At 48.5% G+C, this 27,058-nt stretch overlaps 1 protein-coding gene across 1 annotated transcript in view; it reads right to left on the minus strand.

Annotated features, from left to right (window-relative positions):
• Window positions 1–1,507: 1,507 nt before the first annotated feature.
• The window catches only part of grxcr1a (glutaredoxin and cysteine rich domain containing 1 a), a gene marked incomplete at both ends in the record, with an annotated part of 25,872 nt that continues 321 nt past the window's right edge, over window positions 1,508–27,058 (minus strand). Inside the window, 4 exons of the mRNA XM_084332146.1 lie at window positions 1,508–1,687; window positions 3,117–3,182; window positions 21,708–21,947; window positions 26,765–27,058. The exon at window positions 26,765–27,058 is cut by the window's right edge and continues 321 nt beyond it. Coding sequence (XP_084188272.1) covers window positions 1,508–1,687; window positions 3,117–3,182; window positions 21,708–21,947; window positions 26,765–27,058 — 780 coding nt within the window. The remainder of the gene's footprint in view (window positions 1,688–3,116; window positions 3,183–21,707; window positions 21,948–26,764) is intronic.

Consider the following 27,058-nt stretch of genomic DNA (forward strand, 5'->3'; position numbering starts at 1 on the left):
ATCGCGGGGGGAATCGAACCTTTTGAATTCCCAGTTAGTTCTAACTAGGCCACCCCGCCTCCACAGTGTAGTACTGCGTGTCGCAGACAGAGGCTACATTACCGGCACGCATAGTTTCACGTTGCATTACGACACAACTCTCCCTCTCTGTTGATTTAATGATGAGAGCCTGGCTGATGAGGGAGTGTCCTTCCTGCTAATTAACGAGCTGTAGCTTCTTCGTCCAGCTTCAACGTGTGCAATAGACTGCTGCAGTCGTTCTACCAGTCTGTAGTGGCCAGCGTCCTCTTCTATGCTGTGGCATGCTGGGGGGGGCTACATCAACTCGAGGGACACCAACAAACTGAACAAGCTGGTGAGGAAGGCTAGCTCCGTGGTGGGAGTCGAGCTGGTCAGACTAGAGGTGATGGCAGAGAGGGGGATGAGAAGGAAGCTGGCTGCCATCCTGGAGAATCCCTCCCACCCCCTCTATGAGGAGCTAGTCAAGATGAGAAGCACGTTCAGTCACAGACTCTTCCCCCCCCCCCCGTCCTTCATACCAGCGGCCATCAGGCTCCACAACAGTGGGCAGGGACTGCTGCCAGACATCGAACTACTAGGAACCTAGTAGCTGACTCCCTGCACCTAAAAGGACAATATACTTACCTTATGCATACCGCACCTTATGTGAATACTGTACTTCATCAGAGCATATATTTAGCTTTTAGCATTTTTAGATTCTATATTAGATTAGATTTAGACTATAGGATTATTAGATTATATATTGCATATATTTAGCATTTTACCATTTGTTTTTTTTAGATTATATATTAGATTAGATTTAGATGATTCGATTATATATTGTAACTATATTTATTGTAGGGCAAATATAACTGAGAGGTCATACATACCCTCATCTCGCACCTTGTGTCCAGAGTTAATTATATTGTATATTGTTTACACTGCCTTTTTATTAAATTTCTTATTTGTACTTCCCCACTGTACTATAATTCTGTGACCTGGACCATGTCTTCTACTACCTGTACCCCCCCTCCCCCCTCCCCCACGCTGCTATGATGCCTGAATCTCCCCAAGGGGATCAATAAAGGAATATCTTATCTTATCTTAGAGTCACCTCTCAGTGGACAGACAAAGAGACTTAATGTCTCTGCATGGACCGTTCCTGCCTCGTCTTCATCTAAGATGAGGATTTGTCCTGCATTTTAATGGCCTGCTAGCAGAGCTAGATGACACATTCCTACCGTGATTAACTGGAGACGCTGACAGCCTGTGGCCTGATTTATGCTAATCACAGGCTCCCGTTACAGAGGCCCTGTGTACCTTTAGAAATAGTACCCGTACAAAAACCTTGTTCATTGATTTTATTACAAATGCTGTTTTTTATTGACAATGCCCATGGGAGAAAAGCCCTGGCGTGTGCGTGTGTGTGTGCACGCGGAGTCACATCTCACTGACTCTGTTGCAGTCCATAAAGGGGGCGGGGTCAGGGGTCAGGCACTTGACATCCTCATTGGCTGCAGGTCAGACATTGCTGCAGGCCGTTCTCGTTGCACGACGTGCACTTCAGGGCCTTGAAGGAGTCCGTGAAGCAGTTCCGGAACACGGACATCTTGCTGCCATGGCACATGGGGCACGGGATGAAGGCGAAGCCCCCACAGGTCTGGCACGTGTGGGGGTGCTGCACCCTCTGGGCCCACCAGGGGGAGACAAGCGTGTCGTTAGAACGCATGCATGGATACATACTAAACACATGCCACCAGTCAAACCCTAGGCTAAATCATCATGCATGACCGTAAACCGTGAACAGAGAGGGAAAACTGTGATTTACCTTACTACCTCTTTATCTTTTTTATGCTCGCTTATGCCTGTATGTTTTACTGCTGTGAAGCACTTTGAACTGCAATTTCTCTATGAAAAGTGCTATACAAAATAAAAAATCTAACCCTAACTAACCATACTGTCATGCACTTGTCCTAATAAACTAACCTACACTGTAGCACTCAACACTTTGATGAACATTGTTACTCAGCTGATAGAGTTGTGCCCTTCCTGATGGCTTGTCGTACAGAACTTGTAAGTCGCTTTGGATAAAAGCGTCAGCTAAATGACTAAATGTAAATGTAAATGTAAAATACAAATAAAGTTTATTATTATTATTATTATTATTATTACAACCTTTTTTGGGGGTCATGCGCTTTTTTATAGCCAAGAGAGGAGTCGGGATGCATGACTTCAACGACTCACTGATTTTCTAAAGCTTTTTCTTTTGTTTGTTTTGTTATTGTTTTTGTTTTGTAACCTCCAGATTATTGCCAGGTCATCAGTATCATAGTTACGTGACCGTGTCTCAGAGAGGTCGAGAGGTCAGAGGGATGTGATCAGCTCACACCGCCTCCGTTCGCCCCACAGAGGGATGTGATCAGTCAGCGCTGGTGTGTTTGAACACATGTGTTGCCATCAATAACAGAATCAATAACAGGTCCTCCATTATTGATGGTCATGTATTGATGCACCTTTTCAACACACGCTTCACTGAGGCATCGCTGATGATGAAAATGACTGAACGTTTTCATTTTGTTATTATTGCGCCGTTTGGATAAAGAAAAAGGATGAATAACTCGTCATTTTCCAATTATATTATTCCAGCGTGAATAACATTAGTATTGCAGATCATTCAAGACATCCAACACTAAACATATTCATGCTTTAAAGACCCAGTCTGTGATCCAAACGGGTTGCCCCACCACCAAAGATTTATGAATGGAAATTATTGTTTTCATTCTCTAGTTGACTGACATATACTAGCACTAGCACTAGACAACAGGTACTGTATGCGTTTACATTTTTAAACAGTATTCACTGTTTTTGTGGCTGTATAATTATTTCTTTATGTTGTTGGTAAACACTGGAGTGAAACAGATCTATATTCTGATTTATAGTAGGTTAAGGAAGTTCAAAATAGCATATTTTCTATCTAAAAATCAAACTTAAACAAAATAAAATAAACGTGTTTTAAAGCAAGCAGATAACTCAACATGACTCGTATAGCTAAATGATCCCTTGGCGTTTGTTATCAATTATAGATTATAGATGAAATTATAGATTAGTCAACGTACCTCGATTTTTGTCAGAAGGTCTTGAAGCTCTCCTGATTCATTCATACCCAGTATCTTCTCTGCACCCTGCGAAATAAACCTCAGGTCAGTACTGCTCTGTATACCTCCTTCAGTCTCTATGGTAGTTCCTCCTTCAGGCTCCTTCAGTCTCTATGGTAGTTCCTCACTGAGGCTCCTTCAGTCTCTATGGTAGTTCCTCCTTCAGGCTCCTTCAGTCTCTATGGTAGTTCCTCACTGAGGCTCCTTCAGTCTCTATGGTAGTTCCTCACTGAGGCTCCTTCAGTCTCTATGGTAGTTCCTCACTCAGGCTCCTTCAGTCTCTATGGTAGTTCCTCCTTCAGGCTCCTTCAGTATCTATGGTAGTTCCTCACTGAGGCTCCTTCAGTCTCTATGGTAGTTCCTCACTGAGGCTCCTTCAGTCTCTATGGTAGTTCCTCACTCAGGCTCCTTCAGTCTCTATGGTAGTTCCTCACTCAGGCTCCTTCAGTCTCTATGGTAGTTCCTCCTTCAGGCTCCTTCAGTCTCTATGGTAGTTCCTCACTGAGGCTCCTTCAGTCTCTATGGTAGTTCCTCACTGAGGCTCCTTCAGTCTCTATGGTAGTTCCTCACTCAGGCTCCTTCAGTCTCTATGGTAGTTCCTCACTGAGGCTCCTTCAGTCTCTATGGTAGTTCCTCACTCAGGCTCCTTCAGTCTCTATGGTAGTTCCTCACTCAGGCTCCTTCAGTCTCTATGGTAGTTCCTCCTTCAGGCTCCTTCAGTCTCTATGGTAGTTCCTCACTCAGGCTCCTTCAGTCTCTATGGTAGTTCCTCCTTCAGGCTCCTTCAGTCTCTATGGTAGTTCCTCCTTCAGGCTCATTCAGTCTCTATGGTAGTTCCTCCTTCAGGCTCCTTCAGTCTCTATGGTAGTTCCTCATTCAGGCTCCTTCAGTATCTATGGTAGTTCCTCACTCAGGCTCCTTCAGTCTCTATGGTAGTTCCTCCTTCAGGCTCCTTCAGTATCTATGGTAGTTCCTCACTCAGGCTCCTTCAGTCTCTATGGTAGTTCCTCCTTCAGGCGCCTTCAGTCTCTATGGTAGTTCCTCATTCAGGCTCCTTCAGTATCTATGGTAGTTCCTCACTCAGGCTCCTTCAGTCTCTATGGTAGTTCCTCACTCAGGCTCCTTCAGTCTCTATGGTAGTTCCTCACTCAGGCTCCTTCAGTCTCTATGGTAGTTCCTCACTCAGGCTCCTTCAGTCTCTATGGTAGTTCCTCATTCAGGCTCCTTCAGTCTCTATGGTAGTTCCTCACTCAGGCTCCTTCAGTCTCTATGGTAGTTCCTCAGTCAGGCTCCTTCAGTCTCTATGGTAGTTCCTCACTCAGGCTCCTTCAGTCTCTATGATAGTTCCTCACTCAGGCTCCTTCAGTCTCTATGGTAGTTCCTCATTCAGGCTCCTTCAGTCTCTATGGTAGTTCCTCACTCAGGCTCCTTCAGTCTCTATGGTAGTTCTTCAGTCAGCCTCCTTCAGTCTCTATGGTAGTTCCTCAGTCAGGCTCCTTCAGTCTCTATGGTAGTTCCTCACTCAGGCTCCTTCAGTCTCTATGGTAGTTCCCCATTAACCCGTTCACTACCACACTACAGAAGGTTAACCCTTTTACTAGTTCTGGCTTCTCTCCACTGGTTCCCCGTCCGTTTCCGTATTGACTTTAAACTTTTACTGACGGGCTGGCTCCACTGTACCTTGTTGAGCTCCTGCACCACCACACCCCATCCAGAGCCCTAAGGTCTGCTGACCAGCTGCTGCTGGAGGTGCCCAGGACCAGGCTCAAAACCAGGGGGGACAGAGCCTTCGCTGCTGCTGCCCCTCGGCTCTGGAACAGCCCCCCCCCCCCCACATTAGATCTGCCCAGAGCCTAGAGGTTTTTAAATCCTTGCTCAAAACACACCTCTTCTCCCTGGCCTTTGACCAGAGTTAGCCTAGCATCTATACATGATGTCCGCTGTCACTCTGCACTTTTATCTAATTTTCTTGTCTCTTTTATTTACACTTTGCCCTTGCTTTCTTATATGTACTGTACTCTACCTTTTTTGTAATTCTAGTGTATTTTATTGCATTGTATGTGTTTTTTTTTACCATGTTGTGAAGCACTTTGGTTTGGCTGTTAGTCATTTGTAAATGTGCTATATAAATAAAACTGACTTGACTTGACTTGACTACCACACTACAGACGGTTAACTGTATCTGTAGTGTGGTAGTGAAAGGGTTAAGCGTTTGTAGTGTGGTAGTGAAAGGGTTAACCTTCTGTAGTAAAACACTTGAACGTGCTGTATCCAACCAACTTACTGCTTATCTCTTACAGAATGACCTCCTAGACCCTAATCAGTCTGGCTTCCGGACTGGCCACTCCACAGAAACGGCCCTCATAGTGGTCACAGAGGCACTTCACTTAGCAAAAGCGAAAGGCCTCTCCTCTGTCCTGATTCTCCTAGATCTAGCTGCAGCCTTCGACACAGTCAACCATCAGATCCTCCTCGCGGCCGTCACAGGAATGGGAGTGGCTGGCTCTGCGCTGACATGGCTGACATCATACCTCAATGACCGCTCCTACCAAGTGTCATGGAGAGGAACCCTGTCGGCCACCCGCCCCCTGCGGACGGGTGTCCCCCAGGGCTCGGTCCTAGGACCCCTTCTCTGCTCCCTCTACACTAAATCACTGGGTAACATTATCACGTCTCATGGCTTCTCGTATCATTGTTATGCCGATGATACTCAACTCTTCCTCTCCTTCCCTCCCTCAGATATCCACGTCTCTGAGCGGATCTCGGCCTGTCTGTCCGACATCTCCGCCTGGATAACGACCAACCACCTCAAACTGAACCTAAGCAAAACAGAATTGCTCCAATTGCCGGCCAAATCCTCTCCCTTGACCGACCTTTCCATCACAGTCGAGAATGCAGCTGTGACCGTGTCCCCGACCGCCAAGAACCTTGGTGTTGTCCTCGACGACCAGTTGAACTGCTCTGCTCACATCGCAGCGACAACCAGAACCTGCATATTCCTCCTGAGCAACGTCAGAAGGATCCGCCCCTTCCTGACAAAAGAAGCCACCCAACTCCTCATCCAATCAACAGTCATCTCCCGCCTCGACTACTGCAACGCACTGCTCGCTGGCCTCCCGGCCACTGCCACCAAGCCTCTTCAACTCATCCAGAACGCAGCTGCCCGCCTGATCTCAAACCTACCGAAGTCGGCCCATGTCACCCCACTTCTTAGGGACCTGCACTGGCTCCCCATTGCTGCACGAATCCGCTTCAAGGCCCTCGACCTGGCATACCATGCAGCAAAGGGAACCACTCCCGCCTACCTCCGGTCAATGGTCTCTAACTACACACCCTCAAGACCCCTACGCTCTGCATCTTCTGGCCACCTCAGACCTACTCCTATCCGAGCTCCGGGAGGGTCATCAAAGAGAAGTCGCCTATTCTCAGTCCTTGCCCCACAATGGTGGAACGAACTGCCCACCCCAGTTAGGACAGCCGAAACCCGTCCAATCTTTCGCCGTCGACTAAAGACACACTTCTTCAACCATTATCTTAAAAAAATAATAATAATAAATGTCTAACCCTAACTAACCTTATTGTCATGCACTTGTCCTAATATACTAACCTACACTGTAGCACTCAACACTTTGATGAACATTGTTACTCAGCTGATAGAGTTGTGCCCTTCCTGATGACTTGTCGTACAGAACTTGTAAGTCGCTTTGGATAAAAGCGTCAGCTAAATGACTAAATGTAAATGTAAATGTAGTGTGGTTGTGAGTTCCCCATTCAGGATCCTTCAGTCTCTATGGTAGTTCCCCACCACACTACAGAAGGTAAATACCTATATGTCCCTATGCCATAAATGTCATGTATGTTGTGTATGTCATAAATGTCTATATGAATTGAAAATGGGGGACCCTGATGGAAACAAGACAAACGTCTTTCTCAGGTCTGCATCCCCTTAACAATTGTATGTATTGAGCCGTACTGTATTGTACCCATTCTGCAATCTGTTAAATAAAGTTTTCATTCATTCATTCATTCATTCATTCATTCATTCATTCATTCATTCATTCATTCATTCATTCATTCATTCATTCATTCATTCATTCGTTCATTCATTCATTCATTTATTCATTCATTCATTCATTCATTCAACCCTTTCACTACCACACTACAGATGGTTAACTACAGAACTACAGAAGTTAACCATCTGTAGTGTGGTAGTGAAAGGGTTAACCGTTTGTAGTGTGGTAGTGAAAGGGTTAACCTTCTGTAGTGTGGTTGTGAAAGGGTTAACCCTTTGTTGTGTGGCAGTGAAAGGGTTAACCTTCGGTGTTGTCGCCGTGAAAGGGTTAACCCTTTGGTAGTGTGGTAGTGAAAGGGTTAAGCACCTTTGGCCAAACAGGAGGAGAAAACTGTTTCTGCTGCTGTTTGTCTTTTTATGGCAATAAAGTATTCAATTAATTTACACCAGTGGTTCTCAGCCTGGGGTTCAGGGCCTCAGCCTTACAGGGGTCAGAGTGGGGTTCAGGCCCTCAGCCTTACAGGGGTCAGAGTGGGGTTCAGGGCCTCAGCCTTACAGGGGTCAGAGTGGGGTTCAGGGCCTCAGCCTTACAGGGGGTCAGAGTGGGGTTCAGGACCCTCAGCCTTACAGGGGGTCAGAGTGGGGTTCAGGACCCTCAGCCTTACAGGGGGTCAGAGTGGGGTTCAGGGCCCTCAGCCTTACAGGGGTCAGAGTGGGGTTCAGGGGCCCTCAGCCTTACAGGGGGTCAGAGTGGGGTTCAGGGCCCTCAGCCTTACAGGGGTCAGAGTGGGGTTCAGGGCCTCAGCCTTACAGGGGGTCAGAGTGGGGTTCAGGGGCCCTCAGCCTTACAGGGGGTCAGAGTGGGGTTCAGGGGCCTCAGCCTTACAGGGGTCAGAGTGGGGTTCAGGGCCTCAGCCTTACAGGGGGTCAGAGTGGGGTTCAGGGCCCTCAGCCTTACAGGGGGTCAGAGTGGGGTTCAGGGCCCTCAGCCTTACAGGGGTCAGAGTGGGGTTCAGGGCCCTCAGCCTTACAGGGGGTCAGAGTGGGGTTCAGGGCCTCAGCCTTACAGGGGTCAGAGTGGGGTTCAGGGCCTCAGCCTTACAGGGGTCAGAGTGGGGTTCAGGGCCCTCAGCCTTACAGGGGTCAGAGTGGGGTTCAGGGCCCTCAGCCTTACAGGGGGTCAGAGTGGGGTTCAGGGCCCTCAGCCTTACAGGGGGTCAGAGTGGGGTTCAGGGCCCTCAGCCTTACAGGGGTCAGAGTGGGGTTCAGGGCCCTCAGCCTTACAGGGGGTCAGAGTGGGGTTCAGGGCCCTCAGCCTTACAGGGGGTCAGAGTGGGGTTCAGGGCCCTCAGCCTTACAGGGGTCAGAGTGGGGTTCAGGGGCCTCAGCCTTACAGGGGTCAGAGTGGGGTTCAGGGGCCTCAGCCTTACAGGGGGTCAGAGTGGGGTTCAGGGCCCTCAGCCTTACAGGGGGTCAGCGTGGGGTTCAGGGCCCTCAGCCTTACAGGGGTCAGAGTGGGGTTCAGGGCCTCAGCCTTACAGGGGTCAGAGTGGGGTTCAGGGGCCTCAGCCTTACAGGGGGTCAGAGTGGGGTTCAGGGCCCTCAGCCTTACAGGGGGTCAGAGTGGGGTTCAGGGCCCTCAGCCTTACAGGGGGTCAGAGTGGGGTTCAGGGCCCTCAGCCTTACAGGGGGTCAGAGTGGGGTTCAGGGCCCTCAGCCTTACAGGGGGTCAGAGTGGGGTTCAGGGCCTCAGCCTTACAGGGGGTCAGAGTGGGGTTCAGGGCCTCAGCCTTACAGGGGGTCAGAGTGGGGTTCAGGGCCCTCAGCCTTACAGGGGTCAGAGTGGGGTTCAGGGCCCTCAGCCTTACAGGGGGTCAGAGTGGGGTTCAGGGCCCTCAGCCTTACAGGGGTCAGAGTGGGGTTCAGGGCCCTCAGCCTTACAGGGGGTCAGAGTGGGGTTCAGGGCCCTCAGCCTTACAGGGGGTCAGCGTGGGGTTCAGGGCCCTCAGCCTTACAGGGGGTCAGAGTGGGGTTCAGGGCCCTCAGCCTTACAGGGGTCAGAGTGGGGTTCAGGGCCCTCAGCCTTACAGGGGTCAGAGTGGGGTTCAGGGCCTCAGCCTTACAGGGGTCAGAGTGGGGTTCAGGGCCTCAGCCTTACAGGGGTCAGAGTGGGGTTCAGGGCCTCAGCCTTACAGGGGTCAGAGTGGGGTTCAGGGCCTCAGCCTTACAGGGGTCAGAGTGGGGTTCAGGGCCCTCAGCCTTACAGGGGGTCAGAGTGGGGTTCAGGGCCTCAGCCTTACAGGGGGTTAGAGTGGGGTTCAGGGCCCTCAGTCTTACAGGGGGTCAGAGTGGGGTTCAGGGCCCTCAGCCTTACAGGGGGTCAGAGTGGGGTTCAGGGCCCTCAGCCTTACAGGGGTCAGAGTGGGGTTCAGGGCCCTCAGCCTTACAGGGGGTCAGAGTGGGGTTCAGGGGCCTCAGCCTTACAGGGGTCAGAGTGGGGTTCAGGGCCCTCAGTCTTACAGGGGTCAGAGTGGGGTTCAGGGCCCTCAGCCTTACAGGGGTCAGAGTGGGGTTCAGGGCCCTCAGCCTTACAGGGGGTCAGAGTGGGGTTCAGGGGCCTCAGCCTTACAGGGGTCAGAGTGGGGTTCAGGGCCTCAGCAGGCCTTACAGGGGTCAGAGTGGGGTTCAGGGCCCTCAGCCTTACAGGGGGTCAGAGTGGGGTTCAGGGCCCTCAGCCTTACAGGGGGTCAGAGTGGGGTTCAGGGCCTCAGCCTTACAGGGGTCAGAGTGGGGTTCAGGGCCTCAGCCTTACAGGGGTCAGAGTGGGGTTCAGGGCCCTCAGCTTTACAGGGGTCAGAGTGGGGTTCAGGGCCCTCAGCCTTACAGGGGGTCAGAGTGGGGTTCAGGGGCCTCAGCCTTACAGGGGTCAGAGTGGGGTTCAGGGCCCTCAGCCTTACAGGGGGTCAGAGTGGGGTTCAGGGGCCTCAGCCTTACAGGGGGTCAGAGTGGGGTTCAGGGCCTCAGCCTTACAGGGGGTCAGAGTGGGGTTCAGGGCCCTCAGCCTTACAGGGGGTCAGAGTGGGGTTCAGGGCCTCAGCCTTACAGGGGTCAGAGTGGGGTTCAGGGCCTCAGCCTTACAGGGGGTCAGAGTGGGGTTCAGGGCCCTCAGCAGGCCTTACAGGGGTCCAGGGGGGCCCCAGAAACATGGGGAAGAGTTTAATTTGACTAATATTTTCTTCACTGCAGTGAAAGAATGTGTACAAATGACTATTCCGCTCTCTCTCCTCTATTATGGAGTTCTGGATGAAGTCGTATGTAACCTGTATTCCCCTCTTGCTGACTTCACTAAATGTAAATAAATATCTTCACAGATGGGCTCCGTGGGACAGAATCGTATCAAATGGTCCATAACCCTTTCACTACCACACTACAGAAGGGTTAAAGGCCAACTTGCAGGTTGTATTTTTGTTCAATAAACAATGTGACTAGGCCAATGCTGACTTTCATGAAGAGGGGAAAAAAATTTATCGAAATTGACCTAGTTTTAGCGTTTTTATCAAACATTTTGTTGACCAAACCACAAGCTCCACACACATGCATATTTTAATTGCATGTTTCATAGCGTGCGTGTGGCATCTTAATGCTGACGTCATGTCAGGTGCAGGGCAGCGAGGGGCTCTGAGAGTCACAGGCAGGTAGTGGCAGGAAGCAGAGAGCCTACTACTAGCCGAGGAGCTAGTCTCTGTTTCACCTAACACTATTGCTCCGTGATCATAGCCATTCATCTCTAAAGTTAACCACTATTTGTAACAGCCACAACCACGTTACCATATTTGTAATAATGTAAATCATTGTGTCGTTGTACATATTGTGTATACAACGTTAGCAGCTAACATTGTATACACAATATGTACAATGACACAATGATTTACATTATTACAACTTGAAACTCCTAACAAAGCCTGAATTAAAATGGTTCTCTCCTCTTTGTATACCTTTGTCCTCACAAGTATTCTGCCAGGGAACTTATGGACACGACAATAGTAGTTGTTGTGAAGGGCCAGATTAACACTGAGAATCTATGTTTATTATTTTATATAACTTGTATATTATTTATATATATAAGCTATATACCTTTAAGCCTCCGTTTGAATCATAGCATTGTTCGCTTTCCTCATTGGACAACGCCCTTGGCACTGGCGGCGCCAACAGTCGCGCCCCCCAGACAAGTTCAAAGACGAGTCTGGACAAGTTGAAACATGCCCTTGGCCAGCGCATTGATTCCGGACAAGAGAGTCGGTTGCGCCCTAGAAAGCACTCTAAGTATATATTGTGGAAGGCGCAAGCAGCAGCAGTTCGTCTAGTAGCAGAGTGAAGTGTTCGACCTAATGTAGTGTGCAGCAGCAGTTCGTTCGAAGTTCGGTGTGCAACAGTAACGTGAAGTGAAGCGTGAACCTAGTAACTAGTGTGAACCTTAGCAAGTGTGTGTGGACTTAACGTAATTAGTATCAGAACACGAGGTGAACCTAGCAGCAGAACTATTGGACATGTGAGCAGTGGAACCTACCGCGGTGTATCGTTACGGATAACTAGTAGCTCCTTAGATACAACCTTGATATTGTAGAACCATTGTTGGTGGATTATAGTGAATTGTGCAAACGTAGTACCGTGGAGAAGAGCATCGTTAATACCATTGTCGTTTGGATTTAACTACACCTGAAGATCTGCATCGGGCTAGCTTCGAGGACGAAGCTAGCTAGCTATCATCACTGCCGTCGGGCATTGGATTAAGAGCTATTACCCTGCTATCGAGCACTTGGATTACAAGGACCGGATCCGTATGAGACCCCCTTTCTTCAGTGACAAGCCGGAGTATCCGCCTATTCTTCAATCCTCTGGAGCTTACCACTCCGTGGGGGAAATCACCAGTCTCCAGCTATACCCTCGTTTGCCCCTATATCGCCATCTCACGCCATGCAGCGTTCCGGTCTAGTATTATTAGCCTAGGAATTAATCATTCCCACTGACTTTGATACTCTGACATTCTAATATCATTCGCCATAAAAGACCATATAATTCTCAGTTGTATATTTGACATTGATAATAAAATACTGTAAACGTTATCTCTTTGTCACGTGCCGTCTATTGAGTGTCTGCCATATTTAACTGTACTGTCTGGCAAGTAATAATAATATGTAGTAGTGGTTTAATCTATCACAATCTTTAATACAGTCAGGGTTTTGTAACCCCTCAGTTACAATTGGTCCTTCGAGCCGGATGGTATCAGTAATACTAATCATATTAATAATAATATGGCCAGCGGCGGACACTCTCCAAACGGCTCTCCCAAACTAGAGCGCCCTAGGCGCCAGCGTCAGCCCCCTCCACACTTGGAGGACTACGCTGTAGATCTACCTCCTAGCTTATCTAAAAAGACGTTAAGCACGGATAAAATTAGTAGCTTAAGTATGCCCAACCTTATCGACCTGTCGGCCCCACTGGTAGAGACCCAAGCTGGTTTAAGCGAAACTGACTTAGCTCACGGGGGGGGACAAGCGGGACATGACTTGACTATGCCCAATGACCACGCGCCACCGAGATGGACCTCGGAGCGCCAGAAGATAGAGAACGCGCCCCCGAGATGGACCTCGGAGCGCCAGAGGATAAAGAACGCGCCCCCGAGATGGACCTCGGCGCGCACCAGAGCAAAGAGTACCGCGCCTCCGAGATGGACCTCGGAGCGCGGGAGAAGATAAAATACAGCGCCCCCGAGATGGACCTCGGAGCGCGTAAAGAGAATAGGTCAACGCCAAGCCCTGTCAACTCCAGATCACCATCATCAGCGTCATCCCCAAGCGAGGCCGACCAGAGGCTAGCGCAAGTCCTGATCGCCACGCTGACAGCTTCAACCGAAAGAGACCGCCTCCAGGGTGAGCGTGACCGCCTCCAGGCGCAACAACAGAGTGAGCGTGAACATTCTAGACTGGAAAGAGAACGTCTCCAAGCGCAACAAGAGAGTGAGCGTAACCGCCTACAGAGTGAGCGTGAACATTCTAGACTGGAAGAGAGGCGCCTCCAGGCTGAAGAAAACATCCAGCGAGACCGCGCCAATGCGCAACGCGAGGCACAGCGCGACGCAGCCAATGCCCAGCGCGAGGCGGAACGAGACCGTCTGCAGGCGCAAATGATGGAGCAAGCGCTCCAGAGGGTGACTCCCCACTCCTCCACCCGGAGCTCCCGGAGATCATCACGACAAGGGTCGAGGGCACCTTCCCCTCCCCGACCAATCTACACGGGACCCAGCCAACGGGAAGAACCTGCTTACGTCGCCGAGAAACTAACCAAGCGACTACAAAGCCTAGCGGAGGACGAGGGAGGACATAAAGCCCACACGCACGAACCCATCTCAGACCAGGAGGAACAGTGCAGCCCCGATCTCAGCCCCGACACGCTGCGTTACGAACCCCCAACCCGTCCCAGGGGTGAGTTTGAGCAACAGACAGCACCGAGGAGCAGTACCTGGGGGCCCGGCCTCTGGTTCCCACCCAGCACGAACCCACGACCCCACGTACGGGGAGACTCGCCAAGGAGGCCTCTCCCCCTACGCGCATCAGTGTCACAGCCATCCATGGCATCCTACATTGGGACACCCACATTCCCAGACTTTACGCGTGAAGACAGAGCGCAGTATACCGAACTGCGCATGTGTTTAGAGACCATTATGTCCGGAGTACAGGACGAGTCCTACAAATATGCCATCCTCCTCAAGCACCTCAAAGTAACCAGAGCGCACAACATAGGGCTGGCATACTCTAACTCACAGACTCCCTACTCTGATGCCCTGGTGGCCCTCGACGCGCGTTACGGACGTACATGGGACTATGTCATTCAGGAGATACAGGAGATTGAACGTCTCCCCCCAGCTAAAGACAATCGAGCCCTGGATGACCTATCCATTAAAGTACAATCCCTGGTAGGGATGCTCGGGTCACAAAAGGAGAAGGGGATGTACGAGTTGTACGCCAACTCCAACGTGGAGCGGATATTAGAGAAGCTCCCCCCATCCCCCAAGAACGTTTTCGGCGGCAAAGAGATCACCGTGACCCCAACTGCCCAGAACAATCACTCCTAGACCTTGCTGACTTCCTAGCCAGAGAGGTCAGCAGTCTACGGATCGACATCTTCGCGTGGGGCGGCTCTAACACTAAAGAGGGACCGAGAAGGTTTAAAGACCAAAGCCGGCCCATAACCGTGATGCACCAGGCCGAGGCGGTGTCACGGCAGACGAGTCACAACCCCCACGCCAAGGAGAAATGGAAGGCTGCCTGCCAATACTGCGACAGTGAACACTGGCTGTCACAGTGCGACGCCTTCAAAGGACTGACTACAGCCGAAATAAGTCAGTGGCTTAAAGATAACCGCCGCTGCTTCCGCTGCGCGCGCGGCCACATGGCAGCTGAGTGCCGCCTCAAGAAAAGGTGCGGCAAGTGTGACGGCGCCCACCTCGAAGTACTGCACGAGTCCAACAAGCGCCCACCAGGAGACCAAAGTAGGCCCATCACAGTGATGTACCAGGCCGAGTCGGTGTCACCACAGACGAGTCACAACCCTCCCGCCAAAGAGGAATGGAAGATCACATGTTTTTACTGCCACGGCGGACACTGGCTGTCACAGTGCGACGACCACAAGAAACTGACCCCCGCCGAAATGGATCAGCGGCTTAAGGCTAACACGCATGACGCCGCTTACTGCGAATCACTGCGCAAGGTCCACAAGCAAAGATTAGCTCTACAAGGCAACTCACCAACAGAAGTGCTCCACATCGACCCCGCGTATAGTGGGAGCCCCAGAGTGCTCATCAAGGTAGTACGAGTACTCCTCAGCCACGGAGACAAGGTACTCGACACCTACGCCGTCCTCGACGACGGGTCGGAGAAGACACTCCTCCTCGCCTCCGCCGCGACCCAGTTGGACCTGCGGGGCCCAGAGGAGACGATGACCCTCCGTACCATTAGTCGAGACTTAAAGACAATAAAAGGTGAAAACGTCTCGTTCACCATAGCAGCGATCGACCACCCTGAGAAGCGGTACAGCATCAGCAAGGCGCTCATGAGCGACGACATAGGTCTGTCAAGCTACGATTACCCCATCCCACAGCTGATGGAGAAGTACGACCACCTACGCCTACTGCCCATACCGCTCATCAGCGGAGCTACACCGACCCTACTCATTGGCTCCGACCACGCGGACCTCATTGTCCCAATCAAGGCGGCCCACATCGGACCCAAAGGATGCCCAGCCGCGGTTAAGACCTGACTGGGGTGGACGCTCCAGGGCCCCCTCTACGGACCTGCCAGCCAACCAACGACCACACGCTGCCTTTACACCAAGGTGAGCGACACAGACCACACTCTCTTACAGCCCGTTGAGAGGCTATGGACATTAGACGCGATGCCATTCAGGACCGAACGCAAGATGGTTCGGCCCAAAGAGGACAAGTACGCCATCGCTCTACTAGATCAGAAGACTACGAGAGTCAAGGTCGACGGAGTGTTCAGACACGCAACCCCACTCTTGAAGCGGACGAAGATGCCTGTGAGAGAACCGTGGGCCAAGGAGCAGGGCTGGGAAGACCCCATACCCGAGTACCTAGCTACCCCATGGAGAGAGTGGGAGGGTGAACTTATCTCACTCCGCGAGGTGGCCATCCCGCGGAGTCACTCCCCCCCCACCGTGCGACTGGAGAAGGGTCAGACAGACCTGCACGTCTTCAGCGACGCCTCAGAGGTGGCGTACGGAATAGTGGCCTACCTGAGGGCTCAAGAAGAGGGAGTTCTGAACTCCACGCCCCTCAGCTACGCTCCAAGCGACGTAGCTGACATCGAACCCATCACCCCAAACTACCTCTTGATGGGGCGGCCGGACCCGGCCCTTGCTCAGACGGTGTACAGACAGGACGAGATGAAAGCAAGGGGGATGTGGAGACACAGCCAAGTACTGGCCGACCAATCTTGGACCCGCTTCCTCCTACGCTACCTACCATCCCTTCCAGCCCGTCAGAAGTGGGTTAAAGACAGGGACAACTTGAAAGTGGATACAGTCGTAATGATAATAGACCAGTCACTACCCCGAGCTACGTGGCCGGTCGGCCGTGTGAGCAGAGTGATTACTGGTTCCGATGGGAAGGTCAGAGCGGCAGAAGTCATCGTCCAAGGGCGGACTTACACCCGACCTGTAGCTAAGTTGATAGAGCTGCCGGAGATCCCTGACTCCCCTGACGACGACCATGACCCACTGACTTTGTAGATTGTTCCAACTCCTCATAACAAAGTATGGAGAAGTTGACTGGACACTAATATTAATCTGTGCCCATTTATTTACTAATTAGGTGCGGACTAATTAGGAGGCGGCTGTTGTGAAGGGCCAGATTAACACTGAGAATCTACGTTTATTATTTTATATAACTTGTATATTATTTATATATATAAGCTATATACCTTTAAGCCTCCGTTTGAATCATAGCATTGTTCGCTTTCCTCATTGGACAACGCCCTTGGCACTGGCGGCGCCAACAGTCGCGCCCCCTAGACAAGTTCAAAGACGAGTCTGGACAAGTTGAGACATGCCCTTGGCCAGCGCATTGATTCCGGACAAGAGATTCGGTTGCGCCCTAGAAAGCACTCTAAGTATATATTGTGGAAGGCGCAAGCAGCAGCAGTTCGTCTAGTAGCAGAGTGAAGTGTTCGACCTAATGTAGTGTGCAGCAGCAGTTCGTTCGAAGTTCGGTGTGCAACAGTAACGTGAAGTGAAGCGTGAACCTAGTAACTAGTGTGAACCTTAGCAAGTGTGTGCGGACTTAACCTAATTAGTATCAGAACACGAGGTGAACCTAGCAGCAGAACTATTGGACATGTGAGCAGTGGAACCTACCGCGGTGTATCGTTACGGATAACTAGTAGCTCCTTAGATACGACCTTGATATTGTAGAACCATTGTTGGTGGATTATAGTGAATTGTGCAAACGTAGTACCGTGGAGAAGAGCATCGTTAATACCATTGTCGTTTGGATTTAACTACACCTGAAGATCTGCATCGGGCTAGCTTCGAGGACGAAGCTAGCTAGCTATCATCACTGCCGTCGGGCATTGGATTAAGAGCTATTACCCTGCTATCGAGCACTTGGATTACAAGGACCGGATCCGTATGAGACCCCCTTTCTTCAGTGACAAGCCGGAGTATCCGCCTATTCTTCAATCCTCTGGAGCTTACCACTCCGTGGGGGAAATCACCAGTCTCCAGCTATACCCTCGTTTGCCCCTATATCGCCATCTCACGCCATGCAGCGTTCCGGTCTAGTATTATTAGCCTAGGAATTAATCATTCCCACTGACTTTGATACTCTGACATTCTAATATCATTCGCCATAAAAGAGCGACCAAATAATTCTCAGTTGTATATTTGACATTGATAATAAAATACTGTAAACGTTATCTCTTTGTCACTGTGCCGTCTATTGAGTGTCTGCCATATTTAACTGTACTGTCTGGCAAGTAATAATAATATGTAGTAGTGGTTTAATCTATCACAATCTTTAATACAGTCAGGGTTTTGTAACCCCTCAGTTACAGTAGTTATAAGGTGTTTGATCATTGTGTCGTTGTACATATGCACCGAGTGCAGCTAAAGGGGCTATCGTATCAACATGCCGCGACGTGTAGCTAACGTAGCTTGCATGATGCGTGTGCAGTGCTTTGCCCCACAGGTCTGAGAAGAGGACCTGCACATTTTACTCGTTCCCAAAACTCTTTTACATGCCCCGATTTAAAATGGTTCACGACAGTAGACATAATGCTAACGTTAGCGGGGTAACGTTAGCCAGAGCCATATAGCCAGCTTGATACTATGACCCGGGGATCAGGCGACAGCCCACAGACCAGTAGCGCTGCTGTACTGAACAACAGGCTGCCTAGTGGGCCATGTAGTTCTTTTTTTACGACATTAAAAACATTATAACTATCTTGTTTCAACCAGTTGTAGCTGGTCCATCAAAGTCTCCGACGATTAAACCCATTTGCGTCTTGTAAGGCGTCCATTTGGATCAAGGAAATAGCTTTCTGCACTCGTCAAAACTCCTTGTAGTGGATCAGAAGTAGGGGAAAGATACCCCACGTGACGTCATGGTCCTGATAGCTCTGATAAGCTTTTTAATTTGCTCGTGCATGTTATTCGTGCGTGGACTTTTTTTAACCCTTTCTGAGTGGCATTTCCGGCGTCAAATGGAAAAAAATAAATAGTGAAATTATATACCAATGATGTAAACTACCCATAATTGATCAGTAGGGTTTAACCTGCAAGTTGGGCTTTAACCCTTTCACTGCCACACTACAGAAGGGTTAACCCTTGCACTACCACGCGACAAAGTGTTAACCCTTTCACTACCACACTATAGAAGGTTAACCATTTCACTGCCACACGACAAAGTGTTAACCCTTTCACTACCACACTACAGACGGTTAACCCTTGCACTACCACACTACAGAAGGTTAACCCTTTCACTACGACACTACAGACAGTTAACCCTTTCACTATCACACTACATACGGTTAACCCTTTCACCACCACACTACAGAAGGTTAACCCTTTCGCTACCACACTATAGAAGGTTAACCCTTTCACTACCACACCACAGAAGGTTAACCCTTTCACTGCCACATGACAAAGTGTTACCCATTTCAATAACCGTCTGTAGTGTGGTAGTGAAAGGTTAACCTTCTGTAGTGTGGTAGTGAAAGGGTTAACCTTCTGTAATGTGGTAGTGAAAGGTTAACCTTCTGTAATGTGGTAGTGAAAGGTTAACCTTCTGTAATGTGGTAGTGAAATGGTTAACCTTCTGTAATGTGCTAGTGAAAGGTTAACCTTCTGTAATGTGCTAGTGAAATGGTTAACCTTCTGTAGTGGTAGTGAAAGGGTTAACCTTCTGTTGTGTGGTAGTGAAAGGGTTAACCGTCTGTAGTGTGGCAGTGAAAGGGTTAACCTTCTGTAGTGTGGTAGTGGAAGGGTTAACCCTCTGTAGTGTGGTAGTGAAAGGGTTAACCCTCTGTAGTGTGGTAGTGAAAGGGTTAACCTTCTGTAGTGTGGTAGTGAAAGGTTAACCTTCTGTAGTGTGGTAGTGAAAGGGTAAACTTTCTGTAGTGTGGTAGTGAAAGGGTTAACCTTCTGTAGTGTGGTAGTGAAAGGGTTAACCTTCTGTAGTGTGGTAGTGAAAGGTTAACCTTCTGTAGTGTGGCAGTGAAAGGTTAACCTTCTGTAGTGTGGTAGTGAAAGGTTAACCTTCTGTAGTGTGGTAGTGAAAGGTTAACCTTCTGTAGTGTGGTAGTGAAAGGTTAACCTTCTGTAGTGTGGTAGTGAAATGGTTAACCTTCTGTAGTGGTAGTGAAAGGGTTAACCTTCTGTTGTGTGGTAGTGAAAGGGTTAACCGTCTGTAGTGTGGCAGTGAAAGGGTTAACCTTCTGTAGTGTGGTAGTGGAAGGGTTAACCTTCTGTAGTGTGGTAGTGAAAGGTTAACCTTCTGTAGTGTGGTAGTGAAATGGTTAACCTTCTGTAGTGGTAGTGAAAGGGTTAACCTTCTGTTGTGTGGTAGTGAAAGGGTTAACCGTCTGTAGTGTGGCAGTGAAAGGGTTAACCTTCTGTAGTGTGGTAGTGGAAGGGTTAACCCTCTGTAGTGTGGTAGTGAAAGGGTTAACCCTCTGTAGTGTGGTAGTGAAAGGGTTAACCTTCTGTAGTGTGGTAGTGAAAGGTTAACCTTCTGTAGTGTGGTAGTGAAAGGGTAAACTTTCTGTAGTGTGGTAGTGAAAGGGTTAACCTTCTGTAGTGTGGTAGTGAAAGGGTTAACCTTCTGTAGTGTGGTAGTGAAAGGTTAACCTTCTGTAGTGTGGTAGTGAAAGGTTAACCTTCTGTAGTGTGGTAGTGAAAGGTTAACCTTCTGTAGTGTGGTAGTGAAAGGTTAACCTTCTGTAGTGTGGTAGTGAAAGGTTAACCGTCTGTAGTGTGGCAGTGAAAGGTTAACCTTCTGTAGTGTGGTAGTGAAAGGTTAACCTTCTGTAATGTGGTAGTGAAAGGTTAACCTTCTGTAGTGTGGCAGTGAAAGGTTAACCTTCTGTAGTGTGGTAGTGAAAGGTTAACCTTCTGTAGTGTGGCAGTGAAAGGTTAACCTTCTGTAGTGTGGTAGTGAAAGGTTAACCTGTAGTGCGGTAGTGAAAGGGTAACCTTCTGTAGTGTGGTAGTGAAAGGTTAACCTTCTGTAGTGTGGTAGTGAAAGGTTAACCTTCTGTAGTGTGGTAGTGAAAGGTTAACCTTCTGTAGTGTGGTAGTGAAAGGTTAACCTTCTGTAGTGTGGTAGTGAAAGGTTAACCTTCTGTAGTGTGGTAGTGAAATGGTTAACCTTCTGTAGTGGTAGTGAAAGGGTTAACCTTCTGTTGTGTGGTAGTGAAAGGGTTAACCGTCTGTAGTGTGGCAGTGAAAGGGTTAACCTTCTGTAGTGTGGTAGTGGAAGGGTTAACCTTCTGTAGTGTGGTAGTGAAAGGTTAACCTTCTGTAGTGTGGTAGTGAAATGGTTAACCTTCTGTAGTGGTAGTGAAAGGGTTAACCTTCTGTTGTGTGGTAGTGAAAGGGTTAACCGTCTGTAGTGTGGCAGTGAAAGGGTTAACCTTCTGTAGTGTGGTAGTGGAAGGGTTAACCCTCTGTAGTGTGGTAGTGAAAGGGTTAACCCTCTGTAGTGTGGTAGTGAAAGGGTTAACCTTCTGTAGTGTGGTAGTGAAAGGTTAACCTTCTGTAGTGTGGTAGTGAAAGGGTAAACTTTCTGTAGTGTGGTAGTGAAAGGGTTAACCTTCTGTAGTGTGGTAGTGAAAGGGTTAACCTTCTGTAGTGTGGTAGTGAAAGGTTAACCTTCTGTAGTGTGGTAGTGAAAGGTTAACCTTCTGTAGTGTGGTAGTGAAAGGTTAACCTTCTGTAGTGTGGTAGTGAAAGGTTAACCTTCTGTAGTGTGGTAGTGAAAGGTTAACCGTCTGTAGTGTGGCAGTGAAAGGTTAACCTTCTGTAGTGTGGTAGTGAAAGGTTAACCTTCTGTAATGTGGTAGTGAAAGGTTAACCTTCTGTAGTGTGGCAGTGAAAGGTTAACCTTCTGTAGTGTGGTAGTGAAAGGTTAACCTTCTGTAGTGTGGCAGTGAAAGGTTAACCTTCTGTAGTGTGGTAGTGAAAGGTTAACCTGTAGTGCGGTAGTGAAAGGGTAACCTTCTGTAGTGTGGTAGTGAAAGGTTAACCTTCTGTAGTGTGGTAGTGAAAGGTTAACCTTCTGTAGTGTGGTAGTGAAAGGGTTAACCTTCTGTAGTGTGGTAGTGAAAGGTTAAGCTTCTGTAGTGTGGTAGTGAAAGGGTTAACCTTCTGTAGTGTGGTAGTGAAAGGTTAAGCTTCTGTAGTGTGGTAGTGAAAGGGTTAACCTTCTGTAGTGTGGTAGTGAAAGGGTGAACTGGAGACTGACTGACCCCGAGGTAGTGTCCATCGATGAACACCACGGGTAGCGAGGGCGGCTCTCCCACGCGCCTGCAGCGCTCCTCCAGCTCCTTGCCGTACTCGCTGTCCAGCGCGATGTTCTTCTCCACGAACTTCATCCTGTGGTTCTGGAAGATCTTCCGGACCAGCTCGCAGCGCTCGAAGGTGGTCCTCACCACGCGGAAGCTCGTCGTGTAGATCACGATCCGGCCGAACTCCACCGATAACTCCAGCTGTTGGGAAGGAGAGGACGGAGGGGAGGTGATTTTCACGAGGTTTTCTGGTGTTTAACCCTTTCACTACCACACTACAGACGGTTAACCGTCTGTAGTGTGGTAGTGAAAGGGTTAACCGTCTGTAGTGTGGTAGTGAAAGGGTTAACCTTCTGTAGTGTGGTAGTGAAAGTGTTAACCGTCTGTAGTGTGGTAGTGAAAGGGTTAACCTTCTGTAGTGTGGTAGTGAAAGGGTTAACCATCTGTAGTGTGGTAGTGAAAGTGTTAAACGTCTGTAGTGTGGTAGTGAAAGGGTTAACCTTCTTAGATAAATAAAGCATTAATGTTGGCATGGTGTACCTTTCTGTGCGTATTTATCCACAATCTATAGCTCAACATGAAAATATTTGCAATTAATTGTAAAGGTAGCAAAATAACAACGTTTATGTTTTCGTTCGCTGGGAAACTACACTGCTATTTTGGCGCTGCTGACTGACGTCACCACAGCGTAGCCTGCCTCCTGCCTGTAGTCAGTCACAGACCTAGGATCAGATTTCCTTTACATTCCATAAGCTTAACAATTCGTACAATGGGAAAATAACTGACCCTGAATCTGTGGCTAGTATCTGTTTCACCCAACACTAGTGCTCCGTGATCATAGCCATTTATCTCTAAAGCTAACCACTATTTGTAAAAGCCATAACCACGTTACCATATTTGTATTTATAATTTAAATCGTATAAGGTTATTTCACTGCATATTAAATCACTGTAAATACTAATGTAAATCATTGTGTCGTTGTACATATTGTGTATAGTTTATAACGTTAGTAGCTAAGTTAGCTAGCTAGCATTCCCGAAACTCCTAACATGCCCCGATTTAAAATGGTTCTCTTCTCTTTGTATACCTTTGTCCTCACAAACAAAGTATTCTGCCAGGGAACTTATGCACATGACAGTAGTAGTTATAAGGTGTTTGAGCTTGTAACGTTAACGTTAGTTAGCTATCGTGGTAGCCCCTTTCGTGACTGTGATGCACAGAGTGCATCACAGTCACGAAAGGGGCTACTATCGTATCAACATGCCGTGGCGTGTAGCTAGCTAGCTTGCTAGCTGGCATGATGCATGCAGTGCTTTGCCCTACAGGTCTGAGAAGAGGACCTGCACATTTTACTCGCTCCCGTAACTCCTCTACATGCCCCGATTTAAAATGGTTCACGACAGTAAACATAATGAGCACTACATAATAGCATTTAGCGGGGTAACGTTAACGTTAGCTAGCTAGCTTGGTACTATGACCCGTGACGGGGATAAGGCGACAGCCTAACAGACCAATAGCGCTGTGTACTGAACAACAGGCTGCCTAGTGGTAATTGTAGTTCTTTTTTACGACAAATTAAAAACCTTATAACTACCTTTGTTTCAACCAAAAATGCTTAAACAATCATGTTAGTGGTAGAAGGGAACTCATTTTGTGCAAAAATGGAAAGCTTGCCAATGTCCATGCGGCAGAATTGTTACAATAGCCGATAATCCATTTTCCCAATGATAAATCCCTATACGGGTGGAACAACCAGTGACGTCAGACTACACCTCCCTATTAGCTTTGATTGATCAATTAGCTGTGCTTTTTGGAGCCAGGAACACTGCCTACCTAATGTGCTGTCAGACAGTGTGTGGAAGTGTTTTACTCTGTGGGGCAGTCAGGAACACTGCCTACCTAATGTACCGTCAGTTTGTGAAAGTGTTCAGAACCACCCCTCTTACCAACACAAGACTCACTGAGACAGAAGGTAGAACAAGGTCAGAACCAACCCTCTTACCAACACAAGACTCTAGAAGGTAGAACAAGATCAGAACCACCCCTCTTACCAACACAAGACTCACTGAGACAGAAGGTAGAACAAGGTCAGAACCACCCCTCTTACCAACACAAGACTCACTGAGACAGAAGGTAGAACAAGACCAGAACCACCCCTCTTACCAACACAAGACTCACTGAGACAGAAGGTAGAACAAGGTCAGAACCACCTCTCTTACCAACACAAGACTCACTCAGACAGAAGGTAGAACAAGGTCAGAACCACCCCTCTTACCAACACAAGACTCACTGAGACAGAAGGTAGAACAAGACCAGAACCACCCCTCTTACCAACACAAGACTCACTCAGACAGAAGGTAGAACAAGGTCAGAACCACCCCTCTTACCAACACAAGACTCACTCAGACAGAAGGTAGAACAAGGTCAGAACCACCTCTCTTACCAACACAAGACTCACTGAGACAGAAGGTAGAACAAGATCAGAACCACCTCTCTTACCAACACAAGACTCACTGAGACAGAAGGTAGAACAAGCCAGTGTTGAACTATGTTTACTGTATGTACAACAACATTGAACTTGACAGAGTTTCACAGCCACTGTGATGATTCAAGACTTAGCTTCTCACTTTGACCGTTTTACAGTAAGACCCATGGGCTCATCAAGATCACCCTCTGCCTGAGTAATCCCACTTAAGAACCGTCAACGCCAGCAGCTCCTTGGCTTCTCGCCCGCAGAGCGCTGAGCACTAAGAGCCGTCTGTTCCCACAGTGCCTCTATGGACCCTGCTGGTACCTAAGAACAGACAGGTCCTAAGAACAGACGACTCCTAAGAACAGACAGGTCATAAGAACAGACAGACAGGTCATAAGAACAGACGGGTCATAAGAACAGACAGGTCATAAGAACAGACAGGTCATAAGAACAGACGGGTCATAAGAACAGACAGGTCATAAGAACAGACAGGTCATAAGAACAGACGGGTCATAAGAACAGACGGGTCATAAGAACAGACGGGTCATAAGAACAGACAGGTCATAAGAACAGACAGACAGGTCCTAAGAACAGACAGGTCATAAGAACAGACGGATCCTAAGAACAGACGGGTCATAAGAACAGACAGGTCATAAGAACAGACGGGTCATAAGAACAGACGGGTCATAAGAACAGACAGGTCATAAGAACAGACGGGTCATAAGAACAGACGGGTCATAAGAACAGACGGGTCATAAGAACAGACAGGTCATAAGAACAGACGGGTCATAAGAACAGACGGGTCATAAGAACAGACGGGTCATAAGAACAGACGGGTCATAAGAACAGACGGGTCATAAGAACAGACGGGTCATAAGAACAGACAGGTCATAAGAACAGACGGGTCATAAGAACAGACGGGTCATAAGAACAGACGGGTCATAAGAACAGACGGGTCATAAGAACAGACAGGTCATAAGAACAGACGGGTCATAAGAACAGACGGGTCATAAGAACAGACGGGTCATAAGAACAGACAGGTCATAAGAACAGACGGGTCATAAGAACAGACGGGTCATAAGAACAGACGGGTCATAAGAACAGACGGGTCATAAGAACAGACGGGTCATAAGAACAGACGGGTCATAAGAACAGACAGGTCATAAGAACAGACGGATCCTAAGAACAGACGGGTCCTGCTGAAGGGGAAACTAGAAAGTCCTGAGAATTCATTAACCTGATTAGCTCTGTCCTTGAAAATCACTTAACCAAATGTGTCATTAATCTTTCATTGTCCGGCGACCTTGTCCTCTCTTGTGGTCTTTCATCCCCGTCATGAATAAGAATAGCGTGTCGTGTAGATGTACGTGTAACCGGGACTCGAGTCAAAGGACACTTTGACTGGAAAGAGACATTAAGGTCACGCCCAGCAACGGTGTCATTTTGATCAACACAGACGGATCGTACATCATTGAATTCCAAGATAGGATTCGGACAAAATCATCCGAAAAAATTGACACCTGAAAGGGTTAAAGAGCTTAACGTGATTAATGTGCTTCAGGAAGTTCTCTCAAAAACAGCAGAATAAATGTTACACATTACATATCTATCACCCTTAAAGGGATAATTCACTTTAGTAGAACTTGTCAAGTTTCAACAGTCTTACCTCTATATAAGAGCATCTACATGTCCGTCAACACCACCATTCCTCCCAGGTGTCAGGCTCCTCATTCACTTCCATTCATTTTGAGGACCATGTCTAAATATCATACTTCTGAAGTATAAACAAACTGCTGCTGTATAAGATTTCAATAAAAAAGATAATTCTGAGTCGAAGGTAAGTGTTTGTTTTGACATTTGATGTGTCTTCATTCACAGATGTATTGCCTTTGAAAATTAAAAGCAGATCCGGTCAGTTTGTTGTAAAGGTTTGAGTGAGCTGTGTATCTTTGCCCTGCATGGGATGTATGAGGAGTGGTTACCATGGTTACCTGCTGCCTTTTGCTGGAAGAAAGATTCTAAACATTCTGTGAAAAGTTGACAGTTGGTCAAACTACACCTCAAGTAAGAAATAGTTCCTAATATACTCTACTACTATAATTTGAAAACGGCAATATTAGCTCAAAAAAAAACAAGTACCTTTGACTCAGAAAAACGAATTATATTATTATTATAATATAATAATATTGCTGTATTGTTTGTTTATAATTCAGAAATATGATATTTAGACTTTGTCCTCTATGAATGGAAGTGATTGAGGAGGAATGGTGGTGTTGACAACAACAACAACAACAACAACAACAACAACAACAACAACAACAGGGATAGAGGGAAGACTGCAGATGTTTGGCGAGTTCAATTAACCCTTTCACTGCCACACTACAGACGGTTAACCCTTTCACTACCACCCTACAGCCGGTTAACCCTTTCACTACCACCCTACAGACGGTTAACCCTTTCACTACCACCCTACAGACGGTTAACCCTTTCACTACCACCCTACAGACGGCTAACCCCTCCAGACCCCGCCGTCAGCCGCACTCACCCCGCAGCAGGTGGACAGGTTCTCGAACAGCGTCTGCCCGGCGCTCACTTTGTGCTTGACGCCGCGCACCGTGCCGTTCTTGCTCAGGATGTTCACCCTCTTGGTGGTGAAGCAGCGGTCCCTGGAGGCCCCGGCGTACACCAGCAGCTCGTCAGGCTCGCTCTCGCTGTCGTCCAGCTCCGAGCCCAGGAACCCGTACAGGGCCCCCCCGCCCCCCGGCTCCCCGGCGCTGCTGCCGCTGGTGGACGGCGTGCTGGCGCGCTCCGCGTCCGAGCTGCTGGTGCAGTCCGAGTC

This window comes from Notolepis coatsorum (assembly GCF_963971535.1).
Source record: "Notolepis coatsorum genome assembly, chromosome: 16".
NCBI lineage: Eukaryota > Metazoa > Chordata > Actinopteri > Aulopiformes > Paralepididae > Notolepis > Notolepis coatsorum.